The sequence below is a fragment of the Haliotis cracherodii genome, unplaced genomic scaffold (assembly GCF_022045235.1).
Source record: "Haliotis cracherodii isolate W230 unplaced genomic scaffold, xgHalCrac1.p SCAF_1, whole genome shotgun sequence".
Taxonomy (NCBI): domain Eukaryota; kingdom Metazoa; phylum Mollusca; class Gastropoda; order Lepetellida; family Haliotidae; genus Haliotis; species Haliotis cracherodii.
Genome location: NW_027266264.1, coordinates 44,857,591 through 44,878,344, shown reverse-complemented (window position 1 = coordinate 44,878,344; position 20,754 = coordinate 44,857,591). Strand labels below are relative to the sequence as shown.

The window sequence follows — 20,754 nt, the reverse complement described above, 5'->3', positions numbered from 1 at the left end:
ATTTCGTGATACATTTGCTGGACTCAGCTTTGTATCTCTCTTGGTAGGGATCTGTGTGGAGCTTTGGAATCCAGAACAAAAGACTAGTGGAAATTTCGCGTTACTTTAATAATAGTAAACCTTTTGTTGAACGCCGGTCCCTCCTATAATCGCTGGAGCTTGTAGCTAGGGCTCTTTCTTTGTTTCAGCCAGGCAAGGGCGTGAACAACATAAGGAATTCATAAACGTATCACTGATGCATTAAACTCTTTCAAACAATGAGCCACCATCAACCCCATAATAGGTCACCTTACTGCACATAATAGGTGTCGTAGGTATAATATAGGCCTACTTACAATACCGCAGCTTCCTGAAGGGTACTCACGGTAGTTATGTCATTCCTATAACAGCATAGTCAGAAAGAAATGCGAACATTAGTGACTTGTAGTCTAACCACAGGGTTGGAGATAATTTTTGTCATTAAACAATATATCACTGTGGGTACCCGGGTCCTACTTAGCACCCACCCGACCCAGGTACCTTAGTTACCCGTCCCAGCCCTATTGACTACATGTATAAATGGTATGATATCAAGCCGATTTTCCCACTCTTTGGGGGCCATTTTGGCTCGGGGCCGTTTTAGCAACAACCACTGTTCGCTGTGTGGAGCTTGCTCTGTCAGACCACAACACAAGATGGCGTGCTGATACTCGGAATTTATTGACAAGTGAACCAAAAATACGAATTTAGACCACTATTTCCATTTATTGCAATGCCTTCACACGGTACTACCAAGGGGCGATACAGAAGGTAACCTTTCCATGTTGGGTTCTCCGTTCCATCGGGCTCTATATTCCGATGGTAGTCCAGTTGTTGTGGAAGTCAGTTTGGATACAAATCATAAATTCACCTCAGGTCTTTGAAAGGCATTTAGAAGTGATACACATAAGGAAGAGAATATGTAGATGTCAACTTCTTTATTATGAGGAACACAACGTTTCGGTAGTATATGCTTACTCCTTCATCAGGTGATATACTACGAAACGTTGTGAGGAACAGAGGTGATGAAGGAGTAAGCGAAAGGTTGTGTTCCTCATAATAAAGAAGTTGACATCCATATATTCTCTTCCTTATAAATTCACCTGTTCGTCAGCTGTCCATGCCGCCCTCCATGCCTTTAATTTTCACACATTAATCAGATTAGATTAAAAACATAAAGCCAGAATACAATAACTCTTTAAAACTAGATTAGATAGTGTATATAAGGGAGGAGTGCACTTTACCGGGCTCACTTTTTCAGATCCAATTAGCACTGCAAGGTCTCGAACGCGCTTGGCAAATAATTGTGTTAATGGGCAATTTTCAAGCACAGAATTAAAGAATGACATTATATGATAAAGAGGTTATCACGCTTTTGTGTTTGGGGATGGTAAATATCCTGTATTAGGAATAAACACTATGTATTTAGCTCGCCAAGGCTCGCTAAATACAATGTTTATTCCAAATGCAGGATATTTACCATCCCCAAACACACTCACGTGATAACCTCTATATATGTACATTATTGCCTGGGAATATCAAGCCTTCAAACAGATATGAAAAGCATGTGATGTGATAAATGGTCTCATTTACTCATTTTCCCAAACATGATATACTAAATCTACTAATTACTGGTTCAGTCAAATAGAATATTATTATTTGGAAACTGACACCACTTGTGTCCGTTATACGACCACAACATTAGATCAGCTGTTTGACGTGATGTCATCTGCGTTACTGTTACAACACATGAGGTCGAACCATGCACACCTGTCCAGATGACAAATTCACAGTGGCAGGAAATCACCGACCATCTATTAGCCAGATTGTAACGTCATTGAATGAAAACAATAATAAATAGTGTTATCTCATTGCTGACATTTCCCATAACATTTCGAATAAAAGTTTAAGACTTGCAAAAGATTATCATACGATAATCGAGAGTACAGTCAACATCAATAATTTGTAAATCTACTATCAATTAGATCTAATATCCATGGCAGAATGTTGTTATGATGATATATTCCATTTTCTGAGGAGATTTAAAATGTGTACTTGATGATATGTATACATACAAAAGTTCTTATCAATTCTCTTCTACGATCACACCATGTACCATGTACATTAGACTCACAGAAAAATACTGTTTTAGCAAACCAATCATAGTGCCTTTGTCACAGTTTCAATGAAAGAAAAAACAAATCAAATTCAAAACTTACTGCACTTTGTATCTATAAGCAGTTAACCCAAATGCAAAAAGGTATTGCTATCATCATGTTAGAAGTTATGCTGATGTTTTCAGAAGTTGTGTTACGTTTGTGTTGCATGTACCATGGACACAAATGGGGGCCGAGATCCAATGTGTAAAACCTGACCGTGACCCAATTTGTTTCCAAATGGTGTCCATATATGTTAGTTGTCGTGACCTAACTTTTGAAATCTCCTTTTGCGACAAACTGTGAAACTGTTGGGCAATTCATTCACATGGTCAGGTAGTTTGATCAATCATACATAACTCTTTGTCATTTCTGATTTCCTCAGCATGTTCTCCTGCCTTCCTCTATGGAAGCATCATGGATGCAGGCCTGGATGCAGTCTGTTTCAATAGATATTGGTGCCGGCAGTGCCTTTGGCACCTGCCTCAGTGGTACTCGCAGCCTTGGCGCCTCCAGTGCCTCCTCCTATGTTACCTCTCTTGTTGTCTACGTTGCCATGGACGATTGCCTCAGTCTACAATGGACTGTTGTTGGCCTAGATCATCTCATGCCTTGTCCTCTCCTACTGTATCCAGACGTAGGTCCAAGTCATCATGATCCCGTCGCCTCTTCCATAGCTACTCACCCGTATGCCGTCGGGATCCTGACTACCGATCGGAATATTTGGAGGGATCCTACCGACCAGACTATGACCCTGCTTCTCTGGAATTTGGCACTCGCTTGGAAATGAACCAGGTTGCTGAAATTACTACCACCAGATGACTTGACTCTCTCACACCTCCCATCTATTTCCTGCCCCACATCAAGCCCAAACTCCTGCCAGTGGCAGGTGCTATGAGTCTTCTCACCTCAGCTCAAGACCTGACTTCTATGGGTCGACTCTAACTGAGCCCTATCCTGCTGTTTCTCACCACTGCCATCAGGCACCAGACTCTGTCAGTTTCCATTGTCCTCCTGGTTCACCTGCAACCATATCTCTGTTGGTGGATGGTGGAATTGAATGCCTTTGGCGTCGTCTCCATGAAAGTTCAAGGCCACTCGGACTCTGATACTGATTTTGGTTGGGCTCTTGTGGCCGGAGAGAAGTTGGTTTGTCAACCCCCTAGAACTTCCGGTATGGCCAAACCTCCTGTTCCACCCACAACAGCAGGTTACCACACCCAAATCCCACCAGGTTTCGTCTGCATACCTGATACATCTGCAGCTTCAGGGACCAAGGGATACTGGATCTTGAGCGACCAAGGCTATTGCGATACTAGTACTAGTATCTGGTCACCATTAACTCTATTCTTGCCATTCCAGATGATCGTAGAGTGACAAAATCCCAGAACTTCAGGCCTTGCTGCCCTCTTTTCGTCTCGAAGACCAGAAAGCCTTGTTCACACCGCTGGCCTGGGATTTGAATATGGTCTTACAGACTCTTCGGGCAGCTCCCTTGGAACCACTCCATTTGTCTTCCTTCTACGACCTTAGCAAGAAGACGATAGTCCTTCTGGCTTTGGCTTCTGTGGCACGGATCAGCCAGCTTCATGTTCTCAACGTTTGCCGTGTCCAGTTCGAACATGGTACCCATTGAGCCGATCAGGGCAGTTGCACCTACCATGGCTCTTCATAGTAACTGCTTGGTAGAATATTTTTTCTGCAACGCATGCTTGCCGTAAAAGGCGACTATGCTTGTTGAAAGAGGAGATTATTGGGATCGGGTGGTCAGGCTCGATGACTTGGTTAAAGACTTGATTATTTACAGACCGCCGTCATATAGCTGGAATTTTAAAAATACAAAATAGTAACTGCTCCATCAAGTCTTATCATGGAAGGGTGCTTCTGGCGATCTGATAACATCTTCGCCAGCTACTATCTCCTTGACGTAGCCGTGGAAGATGTTGCTGGCGTTCACAGCTTTGGTCCCCTGGTGGTAGCCAACTAATTCTCCGAGGCCCAGGGGAGGTCCATCAAACTCTCTGGTGTTTATAACCCCAGGTTAGAGGGCTCTACTGTGATCTGCATTCGCTCATTAGGTCAGATCTAGTTTTTGGCTAACCGCCTCATTTTATTTCTGCTGCCTTTATGAGTCTTTCTGATTTCCTCTCAATCTTGTTTCCTTCTTCCAGAAATGGTCATGTTTTTCCCAGTCATTACTTTCGATGCGGTGCTGGCTCATTGGACCTTGACAAGGGTTTATTATAGATGACATCTGAAGGTATGACCACCTGCTGTACCGTCGGATACAGATGAATTAAGGAGCAATGCAGGATAAGTTAAAAAATTTAGTAAAATCTACATATTTTTTACATTTGTATACTTATCCTGCATTACCATGATTACTACGTCTAAGTGCGCTTCCTTCACTGAGCTACCTCCCCACTAAGTTTCAGATGTTATGTTTGAAGCAGTAATGTGCTCTTATATGACAACATCACTTCTGGGTCACGTGCCGACTGTGCGAGGATGCTGCCAGCTACTGGTTGGAACAAGTTTTCTTTAGCAGCTGGATCTCACACAGTTCATCTTTCTGTCAAAAAACAGCAGTAAATGCATTGAGGAGTAATGCAGGATAAATATACAAATGTAAAATATATATTCAGATTTCACTAAATTTGAATATTTTCTACTAATCGGCATCATAAACAGAACTACGAACTGCATTGTTGTTTCGTCTCTAGCACTGTGCTAAATTGTCATGACACACAGTCGATAATAACATGCAATACTTGAACAAAAAACCTTCGTAGCGGACTAAATGTTAGTAGTCTTACACCAATACTGTACAGTGGGCAAAAGTTAATCTTTCTGACCAGTCTGAAAAAAATTACTTTTTCAAATAGGCCGTCTGAAATTATAATAGTTATGTGTGCGTGATGTGGGTGCATTATAAAACTTTGCCGTCATTTGCTGGAAATATAAAAATATCTGTTTTTAGTGAACAATAGGAAGGGTTGGGCAGATTGAATAAAGAATTGATTGACACGGTTGAACTTGTGCATGATTGAATGTATGTGGGTCATAATGTATAATGTGTGTGATTGATTGACCGAGTTGAATTTCTGTGACTTGCTGATTTGGGACATGTATATGGGGGAGGGGGTGTGCTAAGCTGTGTGAACTGGTGTCTAGGTTGAATTTGCGTGAGAATATGTGTCTGTGGAGTGGGGCGGGGGTTGCTGTATACATATAAAGATATTATTAGTTATAATGTTTTATTTATGTATTTCATTGATTGTATAATTTTAGGAGTGTCTTTTAGGCCAGTAATGGCCAGGTGTATTATGTACACATGACACATTAATAAACTATATTATTATTATTATTATTATTATTTTCATGCATTCCTATTGACAGTAACATTGACAGATCCACATACCTACTTTGTCTAACTAGCAAAGTCACTCATCCCTGACTATACCTGGGCTGTCTAATCTAATAGCTCCTGTTTACCTGTACACAAGTATTAGAAGAAGCAGGAAGATATCAGATATTAACCAGCATTATCAAACAAATTGTTAATAGCAAAATTCTTTTGACCACATATTACAAGCATCTATGTATCAAAACAGTTGGGAGCTACATCAAATACAGATAGCATCAATGCATTTATGCATAGGTCAGTAAATGTCAGTTGCAATTTACATTGATAATCTAAAGAAAATTGAACAAGCCAATCCCTTGCCACCTTCCCACTGAAAGTATTTCATATTACAAACATTTAGCTAAAAAACTGCTGGCACAAGTTTTTCCGAACATTGCTACCTGTCCATTCATCAGCAACATGGACAATGACATTATTATTCGTGTCAATATCATCATGATCAACATTTATTATATCTTTTCTATCAATACCAATATTATTTAGAATCACGCATGCAGTTATAATTTTACAAGCATTTTGAGGTGTTGTTCTTAATCCACTGTGTAAGCAAGAAAATCTTCGTTTTAAAATTCCAAAACTCTGTTCTACTAAAACTCTAGTTCTGCAGTGACTTCTGTTATATCTTTCTTCAGCCCGGCATGAGGTTGTGGCGAAAGGTGTCATTAAGTAAGGCTTGCATGGATATCCAGAGTCTCCAAGAAGAAAGCCCTTGTATGTTCCTATAAAATGAAGCAGATCAGAATTGGTGTGATTCTTTCTGGTGACATTTAATCATGACATGCAGAAAATGATTTTTTAACTGATTTAACAGTGATGCAATAACCAATTGTCTTGGAACCATCATAATACATTTTTAAAAAATAATCATTTCAAAAGGCTGTTTACCCCTTTCCCTCAGCAATAAATATTATTGGTTCTGTAAATGAACTGTGTCCTTAAAAGTTTTGTCATTTGGTATAATTTACAGTTCAAATCATGTTAGATTAAAGATGAATTATGAACTCATACCATTTTCAAAAGCACGCTGATTTTACTGTCCCGGAAGATGCGGCTGTCATTGACACTCCCTGGCCACTTCACAACACAATTGATAAACTTGTAGTTGGCATCGCATATCATCTGATAAGTGATAGCATTAATAGGTCAGTTCAATACATTTATAAGCACAAAACACAGCATGTCACTGGTCAGTAAACAGATTGATTGAAATTATAACAAAAGAATAATTGAAATGGTATGATTCATATTTTGGCTGCCACTGTGTAGGCAGTGATTTGTGAATTTTAAATATAGATTCTATTTTCATACATTTCATGAAACATAAAACGTACATGAACATAAGTGATTTTAGCTTCTGGCAATAACAATTATTAAGTGTCATAAACATAATATTATTACCTGAACATTGAGTGAGTGAAATCCTTTTCGATTCAAATAATCGACTTCATTCCTTGAGGGTGCTGGAATGCGGATGAAGGTTCCATCTAAGCAGCCCAGAACATTGGGGAAACCTGAAAAATTAAATTATATGTATCATTTTTAAGATTCATTAATGATAAATTATTGTTATTATCAGGATTAATTGCCAATTTTAAATAACATTATGTCAAGAATTTTGAGTTGGCTGTTATGGTAATTATCTTTGATTATATTTTATAAAATATTTCATTTCAATTTGATTTTTTTAAACGATTGAAGGCGTTTATTTTTATGCATTTTACAAAAGGTATTGGAAATATAAAGTGTGTATGTTAAAATATGATAAACGTAATTTTTATTGGAAGTTTTCGTCAGAATTTCCGGATTTATGTCATGATGATAGCTGTTCGTTTTAGAAAGGGAAAGGTTTTTTATAAAGAAATGACAAGAATTAGAGTTGCTCCCCCTTATTTGACCTAGTAATTAATAACACCACAGAAGAGGCGAGTTGAAGAGGAATCGCTTTCAAACACTCACCTGCAATTTGGAAGAACATTTTCTTGATCTTGTCTGCATCTTGTCCAGTTGGCATACATACAAAATGCCGGAGATGTTCGATCAGACAAGAGCATACATCTCTGACTGACCGAAACACCGAAGACGTTGAAATAATCGAATATGAATCTGCGATCAAAGAATAAAAAGATCCAGTGGCCAGGAAACGCAGGGCGACAAGTACCTGTGTTAAACAGGTAATGGGCTGCTTCGGTTGGAGCACCGTTCAAGTTTCTCACAAACAAGGGAAACAATAAATAAAATGCTCTCCGCTCGGAAACGGAACCTCATGAATAACTCCTCGGGTTCCATGAACTCAAGAGGATTTTGTCTATTGACTAATCCCCTTGACAATGTTGATTTTTGTTTCTGCCTACGACGCCTACGTCTTTTTCAACACCGCCATTTTATGACCGACAAAAAAACTTAAGTTACCTTCCTACCTAACTCAAGTTGTAAACTCAGTTTGAGTCGAAAATTGAACTCAGTTTGGTTTGAGAAATGCATTTTGCGGAGTTTTCTCAAATTTGAGTAAAAACTCAGACTTAAGTGTGTTTTTGAACTTAAGTTTGTTTCGAGAAATCGGGGCCTGATCATTCATACACTGAAGTTGAATGATGCTCTATCTTTACTCAGACAATTGAGAAGGAACATGCGTGCGTGCGGCAAACCCAAACCTCTGTAGGTGCATATTGGGTGAATTAATAGTCATAGCACCTTTAAAATACAGCACCACAACTTATCGTGAGGACGACCTTTGCTGTAGGTCACGTGTCACTAAGACAAGCGACCAGTTTTCTGAGAATCCGTCGAAAGTGAACTTTTGACCTTTGGTTTGTTAGCCGGAGAGCTCACCGACTGAGCTATCTCCACAGTGTTATATTTTGTGCATATTTACCTAGTCATGCTTAAGACATTTTCTAACTGAAGGGAAAGGGTCGAATAGGTGACTGACACTGGCAAAGGGTGTGTGTAGGGAAGGTGTCTAATGACTTTGGTCTATGGACACTTATGAGTGATCACAATACCATTTGGCACACTCGTCCTATTCCGTAATCTACAAGAATCCGAGAGGTGATGAATGGCCCCATGAATGACATGGTAGTTAATGATTTGTTGGGTGATTTTGTGACTGAAAAGTGTGGGAGGGGAATGTTGTAAGGATAATGTGGATCACGATCATGAGGAACGAGTCAGTCATAGGCAATGCTAGTGACGCCACACGGATGAATCATCTTTTGAATCATTACTGAATGAATGTAGTGAGTGAAAGGGGTTTGGGTGGAAGTTCCAGGAGTTTCATGTAGCCAAAATACTTGACACTAAACTATTTCATCCATCTCTCGATGTTTTTGTTTGATAATTATTGTTAATGCAACAGAAAATTTAAAAGCAATACTTGACAAGTGCATTTATTTGCACACATCAACAATTAGGCTCCAGTTCTTTAAAATGCATGAGATAGGGTATTGTAATCTTTGTTGTGCTGAATTTTTGGCCAAATGTGCATTAAATTCATATTCGTAAGAAAACACAGTATTCATGAATTAGGCTTACCTTTATGATTCAACAAAACTGAGGTTAAAACTTGTCACCATACCCAATGATGTAATTTGTGAAAATTTGATACATTTGCAAAACAATGCCATGTGATGTCAGCTAAGCAACAGGGTTGCTCGGGTCATTGAGTGTGCATAAGCCATGGGAGCCGTGCCAATTTACAATTGTCAGGGGGGTACTCAAAGTACGTGATCTAGACTACCAGTTGTCGGACTTTCATTTTGTGGAAGCCTCGGTGGCTGAGTGGGTTAGATCGCTGACTTTGTGTGCTGGCGATTAGGTGCCTCACCCTGGCAGGTGTGGGTTCGAATCCCGGACGGGACTCAACCCCAAATAGTACTTGAATCTGTACTTTACTAAGAAAGTGTTATCTCAAATATAACATTAGTTACATTCCTCTCAGTGATCTGTCATCTCTACACACCATGTCATTGATATTCGAGAGATGTTGAAATTTTCATTATTTGTTTTCTCAACTAGCCTCCTATTTATGGCAAGTTCTAGTTTATGAAAGCATTTTTATTTTCATAATATTTTATTTTCAATTTTGACTTAATTCACCAGGCTAAAGGCATTATTTATAAATGGGAATTAATATCCATGTAATGTTTATTATTTTTTAGATTTAATTATTTTCTTTATTGAGCACAAGGACACAGTTTATAAGGTATGAATTTTTGGCACACACATTCAAATGTTTCCAGTCCGAACACTATCTACCTTGGGACATCATTTGCAAAAAATCAATCAGTCCAGTAACGTCTTTGGCATGACTAAAGACATCTGCACAAAGCTTAGCAATATGGGCTTAGCTGTCTGGCTAACAATCTGAAGTTCACGAGTTCAAGTCTGATGGATTTTCACACAAACTGGTTGCTTGTCTTAGTTATGTGTGACCTACGGCAGAGATTGTCCTCATGAGAGGTTCTGGAGGTCAATTCTAAAGGCTCTGAAGGTGTTCTGAATTCTGAATTATTCGTATTCATGATATGTATCATATTCACCACCTTGTGTATTTGTTACAGCCCTTATTACAGTAGAAATGCCTTTATGTTCCTCATTATGTCAGAGAGTGGCAAGGTACTTTAGGTGGTATTAGGTGCATGCAGTTCACCAAACTAAAGGTAATGGTATCACACTGGAAATGCTGTGATTTCTGGGGCCTTCTAGAAATGGTGGTGGTGGGCTGACTCACCAGAAAACCCACCACACTCATATTGTGTCAAGTGCCAATGGTGCTCTCAGGCAAACACTTATATATGTATCTACAAAAATTGAAAAAATATTTTCTGATTTTTTTTTCAGGAGTAGGTCAAGGTCACCTTTTCAAAGGCTGCATCCGTTTAAAAGATCACGATCCACCGACACTCGAGCAAAATCTGGTGGACGTTTTGATCATTCCTACGTGTCTCAAAGGTTCCTCTCAAGCAGAAAGTTCTCATCATCACCTCACAGGTCACCCAGAGACCACAGAGAAAGATCTAAACATGGACATAGCCCTGATGTTTCAAACAGAGATAAGTCAAGGTCAGAATATGTGAGAGGATGCTAATTGTGGCCCTATTGGCCATGGTGGGTTGAAAGCGTGTTGAGATTCCTTAGAAGTGTCAGAAATCACCCTCACATTTTCCTCACTTAAATAGAGATTTACATGCAGACCTGATGTGCAAACATCGTTTGTGAATTCCTTAATGGAAGTTTTCTTCCTTCCTACTGTCCCAGGTTAAGAATGGATTGGTTGTCTTGTGACTGTGGTGTCGTGTACCATAGCCACAGCTTGCCATGTTCTCTTCGAGACTTTCTGGTCATGATGTTTGACATGTACCAGTTGTGGGACGATACACCAGTGCATTTGTGGATTGTGATTGTTTACTTCCCAATACAAGTATCGATTACAGTCACACAGTGACTTGTGATGTAAACCCAACTTATTCCCTCACTCTTATGCCAGTGACTTGTGATGTAAAACCCAACTCATTCCCTCACTCTTAAGCCAGTGACTTGTGATGTTAGACCCTCATTCCCTCACTCTTATGCCAGTGACATGTGATGTTAGACCCTCATTCCCTCACTCTTATGCCAGTGACATGTGATGTAAACCCAACTCATTCCCTCAATCTTATGCCAGTGACATGTGATGTTAGACCCTCATTCCCTCACTCTTATGCCAGTGACATGTGATGTTAGACCCTCATTCCCTCACTCTTATGCCATTGACATGTGATGTTAGACCCTCATTCCCTCACTCTTATGCCATTGACATATGACGTTAGACCCTCATTCCCTCACTCTTATGCCAGTGACAATGTGATGTTAGACCCTCATTCCCTCACTCTTATGCCAGTGACATGTGATGTTAGACCCTCATTCCCCCACTCTTATGCCAGTGACATGTGATGTTAGACCCTCATTCCCTCACTCTTATGCCAAGGACATGTGATGTTAGACCCTCATTCCTTCACTCTTATGCCATTGACATATGATGTTAGACCCTCATTCCCTCACTCTTATGCCAGTGACATGTGATGTTAGACCCTCATTCCCTCACTCTTATGCCAGTGACTTGTGATTATTGACCCTCATTCCCTCACTCTTATGCCATTGACATATGACGTTAGACCCTCATTCCCTCACTCTTATGCCAGTGACATGTGATGTTAGACCCTCATTCCTTCACTCTTATGCCATTGACATATGATGCTAGACCCTCATTCCCTCACTCTTATGCCAGTGACATGTGATGTTAGACCCTCATTCCCTCACTCTTATGCCAGTGACTTGTGATTATTGACCCTCATTCCCTCACTCTTATGCCATTGACATATGACGTTAGACCCTCATTCCCTCACTCTTATGCCAGTGACAATGTGATGTTAGACCCTCATTCCCTCACTCTTATGCCAGTGTCTTGTGATGTAAACCCAACTCATTCCGTCACTCTTATGCCGCACTTTAACTTCAACTTTATTTGATGCAAATATTTCACCAATACTTTTATACAGGGCTGACATTTGGGGGTTCAGTGACATGGAACCACTAGAAAAAGTTCCATTGTATGCCTGTTAGTGTCTTTTTTCAGGTTTGGCATAGTGATTGATCTGAAAGCCCCAAATGGCTTATTATTCTCAGTTTAAAACATCCATTTTATGTGAGAACTATTTGAGTAATAATACTGTAAATAGATTCAGGACCAAAATTGACTGATTTTTTTACTTATCCTGCATTACTCCTTAATATATTTTCACTGCTTACCTTATGACAACTAGAAGGACAGCGCAACAGCGATGGTCCTGGGTGAAGAAATAAAGTTGTTGTTCTGTAGTCCCACTTTTACTGACCACTGCTGCTGTCCTGTGACCTTGATGACACCTATGGTCACCTTCTTCACATCACTGTTTGTGTCCCAGTGGAGCTCTCCTTTTGGATTAATTTAGACCTTCTGTTTTCGCCTACGATTCTAAAATTCATCTGCCATGGGTGATGTATTCTTTTCATATTACTTTCACCATGTTTTGTAGTTTTATGTGAATTAATTAGGCGTAAAAAGACTCTATCTTTTTTCCCGCCACATATTTGTTCTTCGCCGCCATTTTGAATTCTGTTGCAATTGTTTGCCTGCCAAGGTAGTCAGATTGTTTACAATTCTTAGCTACGTATGTATAACATATTCTTGTGTTCTTAAATATTACTAGCTTTGGTGTAACAGTGTGTTGCGTATAAATAAATTATTGTATACACTTTCAACTCATTAAAAATATGTTTGCCGATAGATTAATATCAATTCTACGGCTATCTTCCAGTCCCGCTTCATCATCAATTCTTCATTTGCGTGACCTATGTTTGCACATTGTACTAACTGTCGTGGAAAATATCTTACAAAGATTATCATTCACGTTGGTTGGCTTGCACACAGATGTGCCGCCAAACTGTAATGTAAATAGCCTTGCGTATATAAAAATATTGTATACACTTTCAACTCATAGTTTTGCCGATAGAATATTGTTCAATTCTACGGCATTCTTCCAGTACCATTTCATCAACAATGGTTTAGTTGCGTAACTTATGCTTGCGTGTTGTATTGTCATGGGAAAACATCGCCCAAAGATCTTTATACATGTTCTTCGGCATGCACGCAGATGAGCTTGCCAAATTCTAAATGTAATATATGTAATATAAATGTAATATATGTGTAAATCTCTCTCCAACGAGTTTAACAAAGCTCAGAAAAATCTAGCAGAAGACGATCTACTACCCCTCCCTACTCATCCACCCTCACAGCAAATTCCCAATAGCAGACAGGTTTTGTCTGCACGCTTGGTTCGTTTTTAAAAGGCGCTAAAGTGCAAAGGGTTATTCGGCGCAGGCAGCTAAAGCTTTAATTCATTGTTCCTCTCCCAGAGGACTGTACAATGACAAGTGGGGATCATTTGAGACTTTTTGCAAGGAAAAAGAATCAAGACCCTACGATTGCGTCACAACAATTCCTCGCGGAATACCTCCTACATTTGTGTACCCAAAGACTTGGAAGGTAGCACCATTACTACGTATTTGGTTGCACTAAACTCAATGTTGGCCGTTCCAGCAAATCGCAAGGTGACTAAGGTCCCAGAAATACAGGCCCTACTATGCTCATTCAGGCTTGAGGATCAGAAGGCCAAGTTCCGCCCACCTGCTTGAGACTTGAACGTGGTACTTCGAGGTTTGCGAGGGCCCTCCTTCGAGACCCTCTATGCATCATCATTTTATGACCTCACCAAGGATACAATGGTTTCTCTTGGCATTAGCCACGGCGGCATGGTTGAGCGAACTACATGTGATCTACATCGCCCACGTCCGCTTTGAGCATGGGACTCACAGAGCGGTACATCTCGGGTTATTCTGGTATTTTTTTGCAAAAATCAACTACCAGGCCAACCCGATTGTTCCTTCACCATCTCACCAATATCGACTATTGTGGGAGCCATAGATGAAGGTGAATTTCTCCTGGGCTTGGTGCAAGCAGGTCGAGTTTTTATCTGCCGCCCCAAGACTAGTCGTGGTTTGAGGAAGCGGTTATTCATACCCGTGTCTACTACATCCACGACTGAAGTTAGTCGCAACACCATATCCTTATAGTTACGTCAGTCATCCTTCAGGCTTACGAGATCGTTAAACGGAATCCACCGAGAGCGAATTACCCTCACTATTTCAGGGTGTTAGTCTTTACCATGGCTTTACACAGCAATTGTTGTATTAGAACAATCACGGAAGGATGTTTTTGGAGGTTCGACACAGTTTTCGTTAGTCATTCTCTTTGTGATGTGGCTCGTGATGATGTCAAGGGCGTGCAAAGTTTTTTCCCCCTGGTTGTAACCCAGCAGGTTACCAACCCGACGCAAATAATGAACTCACCCTATACAGAGCCAGCCTACTTTCATTTGCAGCCACTCTGTTTCCGACACTGGAAGTATATTAGACAATCTTGTTTGTCAATGCCAGCTCTATGACGTAGTAAGTAAAGAATAAGCTGATTAGCTATTATTTTCTTTATTACTAAATGTGTATAGGGAATTTCTCTTTAATTCCTATGTTCAATCGTTTTGAGATTTGAACAACCCTACCGTAATGGCATTTTTTCTGAACTGGTGTCGTATTTCAGGTCGTGAATTATTGAGATTTCTGTATTCTGAAGGTTTACCCACCTCCAAACCGTCCAATACAGATGCATTAAGGAGAAATGCAGGATCACTTGCTAACTTGCCTCACCACTTTGGCTTCAGAAAGTCTCAAAAGTATGTTCTCTCTAAGTGCTGGGGTGAGTGATGTGAAGAAGGTGACCTTAGGTGTCATCAAGGTCACAGGACAGCGGCGGTGGTCAGTAAACAACAACTTTATTTCTTCAACCAGGACCATCGCTTTTGCTCTGTCCTTCTAGTTGTCGTAAGGTAAGCAGTGAATGCATTAAGGATTAATGCAGGATAAATTTATAGATGTAAAAAATATTTAGATTTTACTAATACAGTGGTCCCTCGCTACAACGCTACCTATGGCGTCCAAATAACTGGTGGGCGTTATAGATGATGAGCTGTTTTATCGAGGCCGAGGCGGGGAACGTGCTCGGCAAATCTCACGATCTTCGCCTTGTCTCGCACATTGCAATGATACAAGTTGTTTACCGTTCATAGTGTAAAAATATATATCCATTATGTTTTCGCCGTTTGTTATTATTTACAAGCCTTAACTGTCACATTCAATGTGAATGTAGTCTACAAAAATGGTAGTAATAGGCGCTATGAGTGAAGAGCCAATCACAATTCATTACACAAGTACAGAGTGTTTCGGTGGCATTGATTGGTCATGTTGCTTAAAATACGGAAAACGAGAGTTTTGACCAGCGCTACGCACATTCATACACATTCATACAAATATAGATACACATTCAAGCCAGATTAATTGGTTTGATACTGTTACTTGATCCGAATCAAAAGGAATGACCGCCGTGTTGTGATAGCAACATGTGAGTTGACAGTGTCGCCTCAAATTGGATTGCCCACTAATTAAGAATATAAACTTCGCTTGTGGTTCTCTTTTTTTGCATACATGCGCTTCTAAGATCAAAGGATGTATAGTGTGAAAAGTTAACTAGTAGAATAATCATATTTCCGGGACTTGCCAGGTTTTTTTTCAAACAGATTATTAGAACTCCATTCAGCGATAAACGGTTGATTATGCAATGAGAAGCGTTATGTGCAAATGAACAACGAACAACAATACAATCATGTCTGTGTAAAACTCTCTGTGTAAAAGTGTACATAAATTTTGGGAGCCATGCGTTACCGCTCGTTGTAATCGAGGTAGCGCTTTATCGAAGAGCACAATAGCAAGGGATCACTGTAATCGGGTGGACCATCTCCAGACAGTGGTTGATGACCAACAGAAGCAGATTGATCACATGTGCAATCACCTCAGGGTGGCACTTGCCAAGGTCATTTGTTATTGTTGTCTTGGTTATTTGTCCACCTCCAATTGGGATTTGGATTTTAAGTGCCTGTTCCTTTGTCAGCCATGGGCAGCTTCATATCTGTTCAACTTCAACAGCCAGATCTCCAATACCCATGCTAAAGTCTTGAGTTATTCTCAAGATAAAATGTCCCTAAAAGCTCTGGAGTATGTCTCCCAAGTCAGGCAACTACCATGTTAGACTTTTCTTCCCAGAAAGATCAGGCGCCCGATCAGTCTTCTTTGCATGGCAGAGGAAGCGGTAGAGGGAAATCACCAGGTGGAGCTCTTACCGTCTCCAGTTCATAGAATGTCTGTTCCTAACAGACTTGGAACTCCTCAAAGATCCGAGAGACAGATGGCTCAAGATACTACGCCATCTGTCACCTGCTCCCCAGCAACTCCTTACACTGGCAGTGCTTCTGGGTCTGCTTACGTTAGCCCAGGACTTGACAAGCAGAGGTCATCTACACCCGCGTCAAATCCTTACCTATCCAGTACACTACCACCTCACCTCAGGAGTCATCTCAGCTGGTGGACGGTAGAGGCAAACGTCTTATAATGTGTCTCCTTAACAGATTATACCTGACACCCCACCTGTTCGTTGAAGGCTCTCTACAGGGTTGGGGTGCGCATCTGGAAGGCCAGATGGCCTCAGGGCTGTGGTCCAGCACACAGCACACTTGGCACATCAACAACCTCAAGTTAGAGGCAGTCATATTGGCGGTTTCAAACTGTCAGGAGTGCCTCCGGCACACTCAGTTCATCATCTCCATCGACAACATCATGGTGTTTTGGTGCCTGCGCAATCAAGGAATGACACACTGTCACGGCTGGCTTCAACAAACGTTCCAGTTCTTCCATCTGGTAGATCTGGCCAAGCACATTACCGGTTGTTGGTACGTTCTGGCAGATGCTCTATCCAGGCCAGACAGGGTAGTTCCCACGAATGGAAGCTTCATACCAAGGTGTTTCATCTAGTATGTCAACGCCTAGGTCATCCCAACATCGATCTCTTCGCCACTTACCAGAACTACAAGATCTCAATTTATGTCTCCCTGATCCAAGACCCGCAGGCTTGGGCAGTGGATGCATTCAGCATCCTTTGGGAAGGACTAAGAGCGTATACTTTTCCGCCACCGTAGTACATCTTCTCAAGGTGATGCAGAAGATGAGAACTCTGATTTTTATGGCCCAGTGAGAGGGTGGTTCGTAGACTTCAGAAATCTTGCAGGAAGTGATCCAATAACTCTACCATAGAGTTAGGGTGACCTAACATACTTCTACATCCGCACAGCAGGTTACCACATCGAACGCCAAGCAGGTTGCATCTGCACGCCTGGTTCATCTTATGAGAGTTCTAGGTTCAAAAGGTTTTCGGCGAGGGCAGCTAAGGCCATTGCTATGGAGCACAGACCTTCGACCCAAGACTTTTACAATGATCAGTGTCGATCCAACAGAATCTTTTGTTACTCTTTCAACACCAGTCAACCAGAAGTGTTTACTGCTGGGACACCGAGTTCCCAGAGACTCTTGTGTGATAGATGAAGCCAACATTTATCAAAGAAAATATCTGCTTGTAAAATATATTTGCTACTACATGTTATACACCATTTGAAAGGTCTGATCCTATGGTTTATAAATATGAAAGTTATGTTTTTCACATTATTTAAAATAATGCATTTAGAACTTATTTAAGTTTGTTGTAAATAAAAAATGTAAGCTAACACGTTGTTAACGTCCAGATTAGGGACCAAGGAAGCGAAAACTTGACTATTTTCGGCAAATATAAGATTTCATAAAATCAACTTACCTATTTCTGTTTTATTTTCATTGTTTACGTGATTGAAAATCATTTTAAAAAGAATTATAAACAGTATCTATATCATCACCCATTTCCCGATAACAGCGGCTGTCCGCTCAGTAACATGAAGAAATACCCCCGTTTTCGAGGCTTCGTATGAAAAGCACGTTCGTCGAAGAATGGCATGTGACGCATCGCTGGAAAGCTTATTCCTTCATCTACATGCTCGTAACATCGCCTGGTTTTTTTCGTAGTTATAACAAGCGATTTCATTGGATTAAAATTGGTTTCTAATGACGCTTTCTTGCTGAAATCTGCAACAAGTTTCGTGATTGGTCTATTTTGAGCACGTGACCCAAGGCAGCCAATCAAATTACAGCTGTGATAACAAGCTCGTGTTTGATAAATTTCACAAGTTGGCGAAAGATTTTTGTTAAATCGTGTTATTCTGAACGTTTTAAGCAGGAAATCACGATATATATTAAAAATATGGAACTTCGTGAATGTATCGTGCTAGGTTACGAGCTGTGACAAAGATTTTTCATGCATGTATTTTTGCATTAAACATCGTGTCCGAGCCGAGAATTCGAGGCGACGAAAGCCGAGATGTCATTTGACTTACATTACACGCGATCGCACGAAAAGATGGAAATAATAACTTAGATGTAAGTTTGATTACTTTTAGATATATTTTTGTTGATTTTATTTATTACTTTGTATAATATATTTAAAGATTTGTTTAAAACGTCTTTATTTTGCTCTTTGACATGTTCGATGTGGACCCGTTGTCGAAATGTGTGTCCGAGAATTTTATTTTCAATAACATCGCGGGAAATAGTGAATAATTTTTTAATTTATCGATAAAAAATGATAAATTGAAATGGAATACGTATTTCAGACATTGTGAAATGTGATAGATTTAATAAATGAATGATATCACAGGTAGGTCCATAAAAATATATTCTGTTTTGACGTGACTACGGCTTGGCCGGATAACCGGCCTGCGGTGTCTGGGGACTCGATGCTTCTTGGCCGGATAACCGGCCTGCGGTGTTGAAAGAGTTAAGGAAAGGATCAGGACCCCACTACTACCTTGCCTGCTTATTCTGCTAAACAGCAGTTGGCTTGGTAAATCAATTTCTAGACTTCAGCTCTTGCTGTTTTTTACCAGGACGTCTTCATACTCCGCGGACAGGATTGGTTGAAGTAGTTGTAGAGTTGATGTCACTGAGGACTACATCTGAAGGTATGCCCTCTGTCTGATACAGATGCATTCAGGAGTAATGCAGGATAAGTAAAAACATAAGTAAAGTCAAAGTATTTTGTACATTTGTTTACTTACCCTGCATTACTATGCGTAAGGGCCCACCTGTAAAAGACCTATCTCCTAACAATTACTTTAGGTGCATGGGTGGCCCAGCTGTCTAAGGCGCCGCGAGAAACCTATAATTGTGGGTTCGAATCCCGGTTCGCCCCGATTATGTATGTTTCTAGGTTTGTCGGCACCATACCCATGCAAGTGGTTAACCTGCATCACTTCGGGCTTTCCTCCCACATTAAGCTGACACGCCGTGATATAACTTTAATCCTGTTAAAAGCGGTGTTAAACCCAACTCACTCACTCACATTCTGTGTTCTGTCAGATGCACCATGTGAACCATTCTGTGTATCACTTACCATTTCAATTGTATTTCGTGTTCATCTAGGAAGGAGATTAGGATGAATGTGTAAACTAAACGAGAAACAGCACTCAGCTGTACACAAACTTCCTCCCATATCTACCGGTCATTCAGTTAAAAAGTATGCATTAATATCACTTAAAAAGCATTTTGATTCAATGATGGGAAGAAACTGTATCTGAAACTATTGTTTTCCTTGGAATAAAATATTCCAATATTGTGTTAGTTCGGTTGCAGCTTTTGATATAGATATTTAAAATAATAATATACGGTAGTCATAAGTGTGGCACTTGGGTATATTGCCAGATATGTTTTGAATATGGAGTAGTTTCAAGAGTCACCGTTTGAAGCAGTCTTACTATTTTGATCACCAAAACAGTATGTTGACATAAAATAGTCAAACTACAACAAATTGGACTTTTAATGTGTCAAAGTATGGCATTTAGGATATTTGTATCCGTTCTCTGTCAACTGTGGTTAGTTTCAAAGCAACGATAGTGGTAATTTGATTGTTGTTGCAGAGAGGTTGTACGATCTGCCTATCAGTTCACTAACTTTCTGTGTTGCATATTCATTTTACAGTTGCGCATATTATTACTTAGATATTGAGTTGAGTTTATGATGGCAATAGTTATAGAATAAACCACTCGGTACGAGTGATTACGGAAAATATGTCACAAGTGAAATTAATGTTTTATGTTCCGAGCTTTATCGATTATTCTATTTATTACCCATATTCATATTAAAGACATGTTGCAAGAAAAAAACAATCAACTGTCGCAGATCAAGAATAAGCTGTTTTGTATCAATCCGCGTGTGAAAAAACACTGTCCACTCATTCCAACCGCATTACTCAATTAACGTGTTGCTACGCTTGAAAAATATAGTTCTGTTGTAAAGATCACATTATTGCAGTTATATTTCTGTCCGATTTACACAGCGTACACTATCTAGCATTGATAAAGAAGACAGGTTTCCAAAAAGGTTCATCAGGTTTTTTAAAACCAAGCTTGTTTTGACAAGATCTCGTCACTGACAGACAGCCCCCCTCGTGCATCGGCAGAAACATGCATTTCACATTGAGAAGAGGAAACACGGAAAACCTGTCAATTTTTTTATGTGTCATTTGACAAAAATGCCGAAACCTATAACAACAAT

The 20,754-nt window shown here is 40.1% G+C and overlaps 1 protein-coding gene and 1 pseudogene across 1 annotated transcript in view; one reads left to right on the top strand and one right to left on the bottom strand.

Annotated features, from left to right (window-relative positions):
- The first annotated feature begins 672 nt into the window (after positions 1-672).
- LOC139478216 (pre-mRNA-splicing factor 38B-like) overlaps positions 673-20,754 on the top strand; it is a 106,725-nt gene continuing 86,643 nt past the window's right edge. The window contains exons 1-2 of the mRNA XM_071260607.1: positions 673-789; positions 10,441-10,662. Coding sequence (XP_071116708.1) covers positions 752-789; positions 10,441-10,662 — 260 coding nt within the window. The 5' untranslated portion in view covers positions 673-751. The remainder of the gene's footprint in view (positions 790-10,440; positions 10,663-20,754) is intronic.
- LOC139471047 (putative nuclease HARBI1) lies at positions 4,033-8,481 on the bottom strand (annotated as a pseudogene).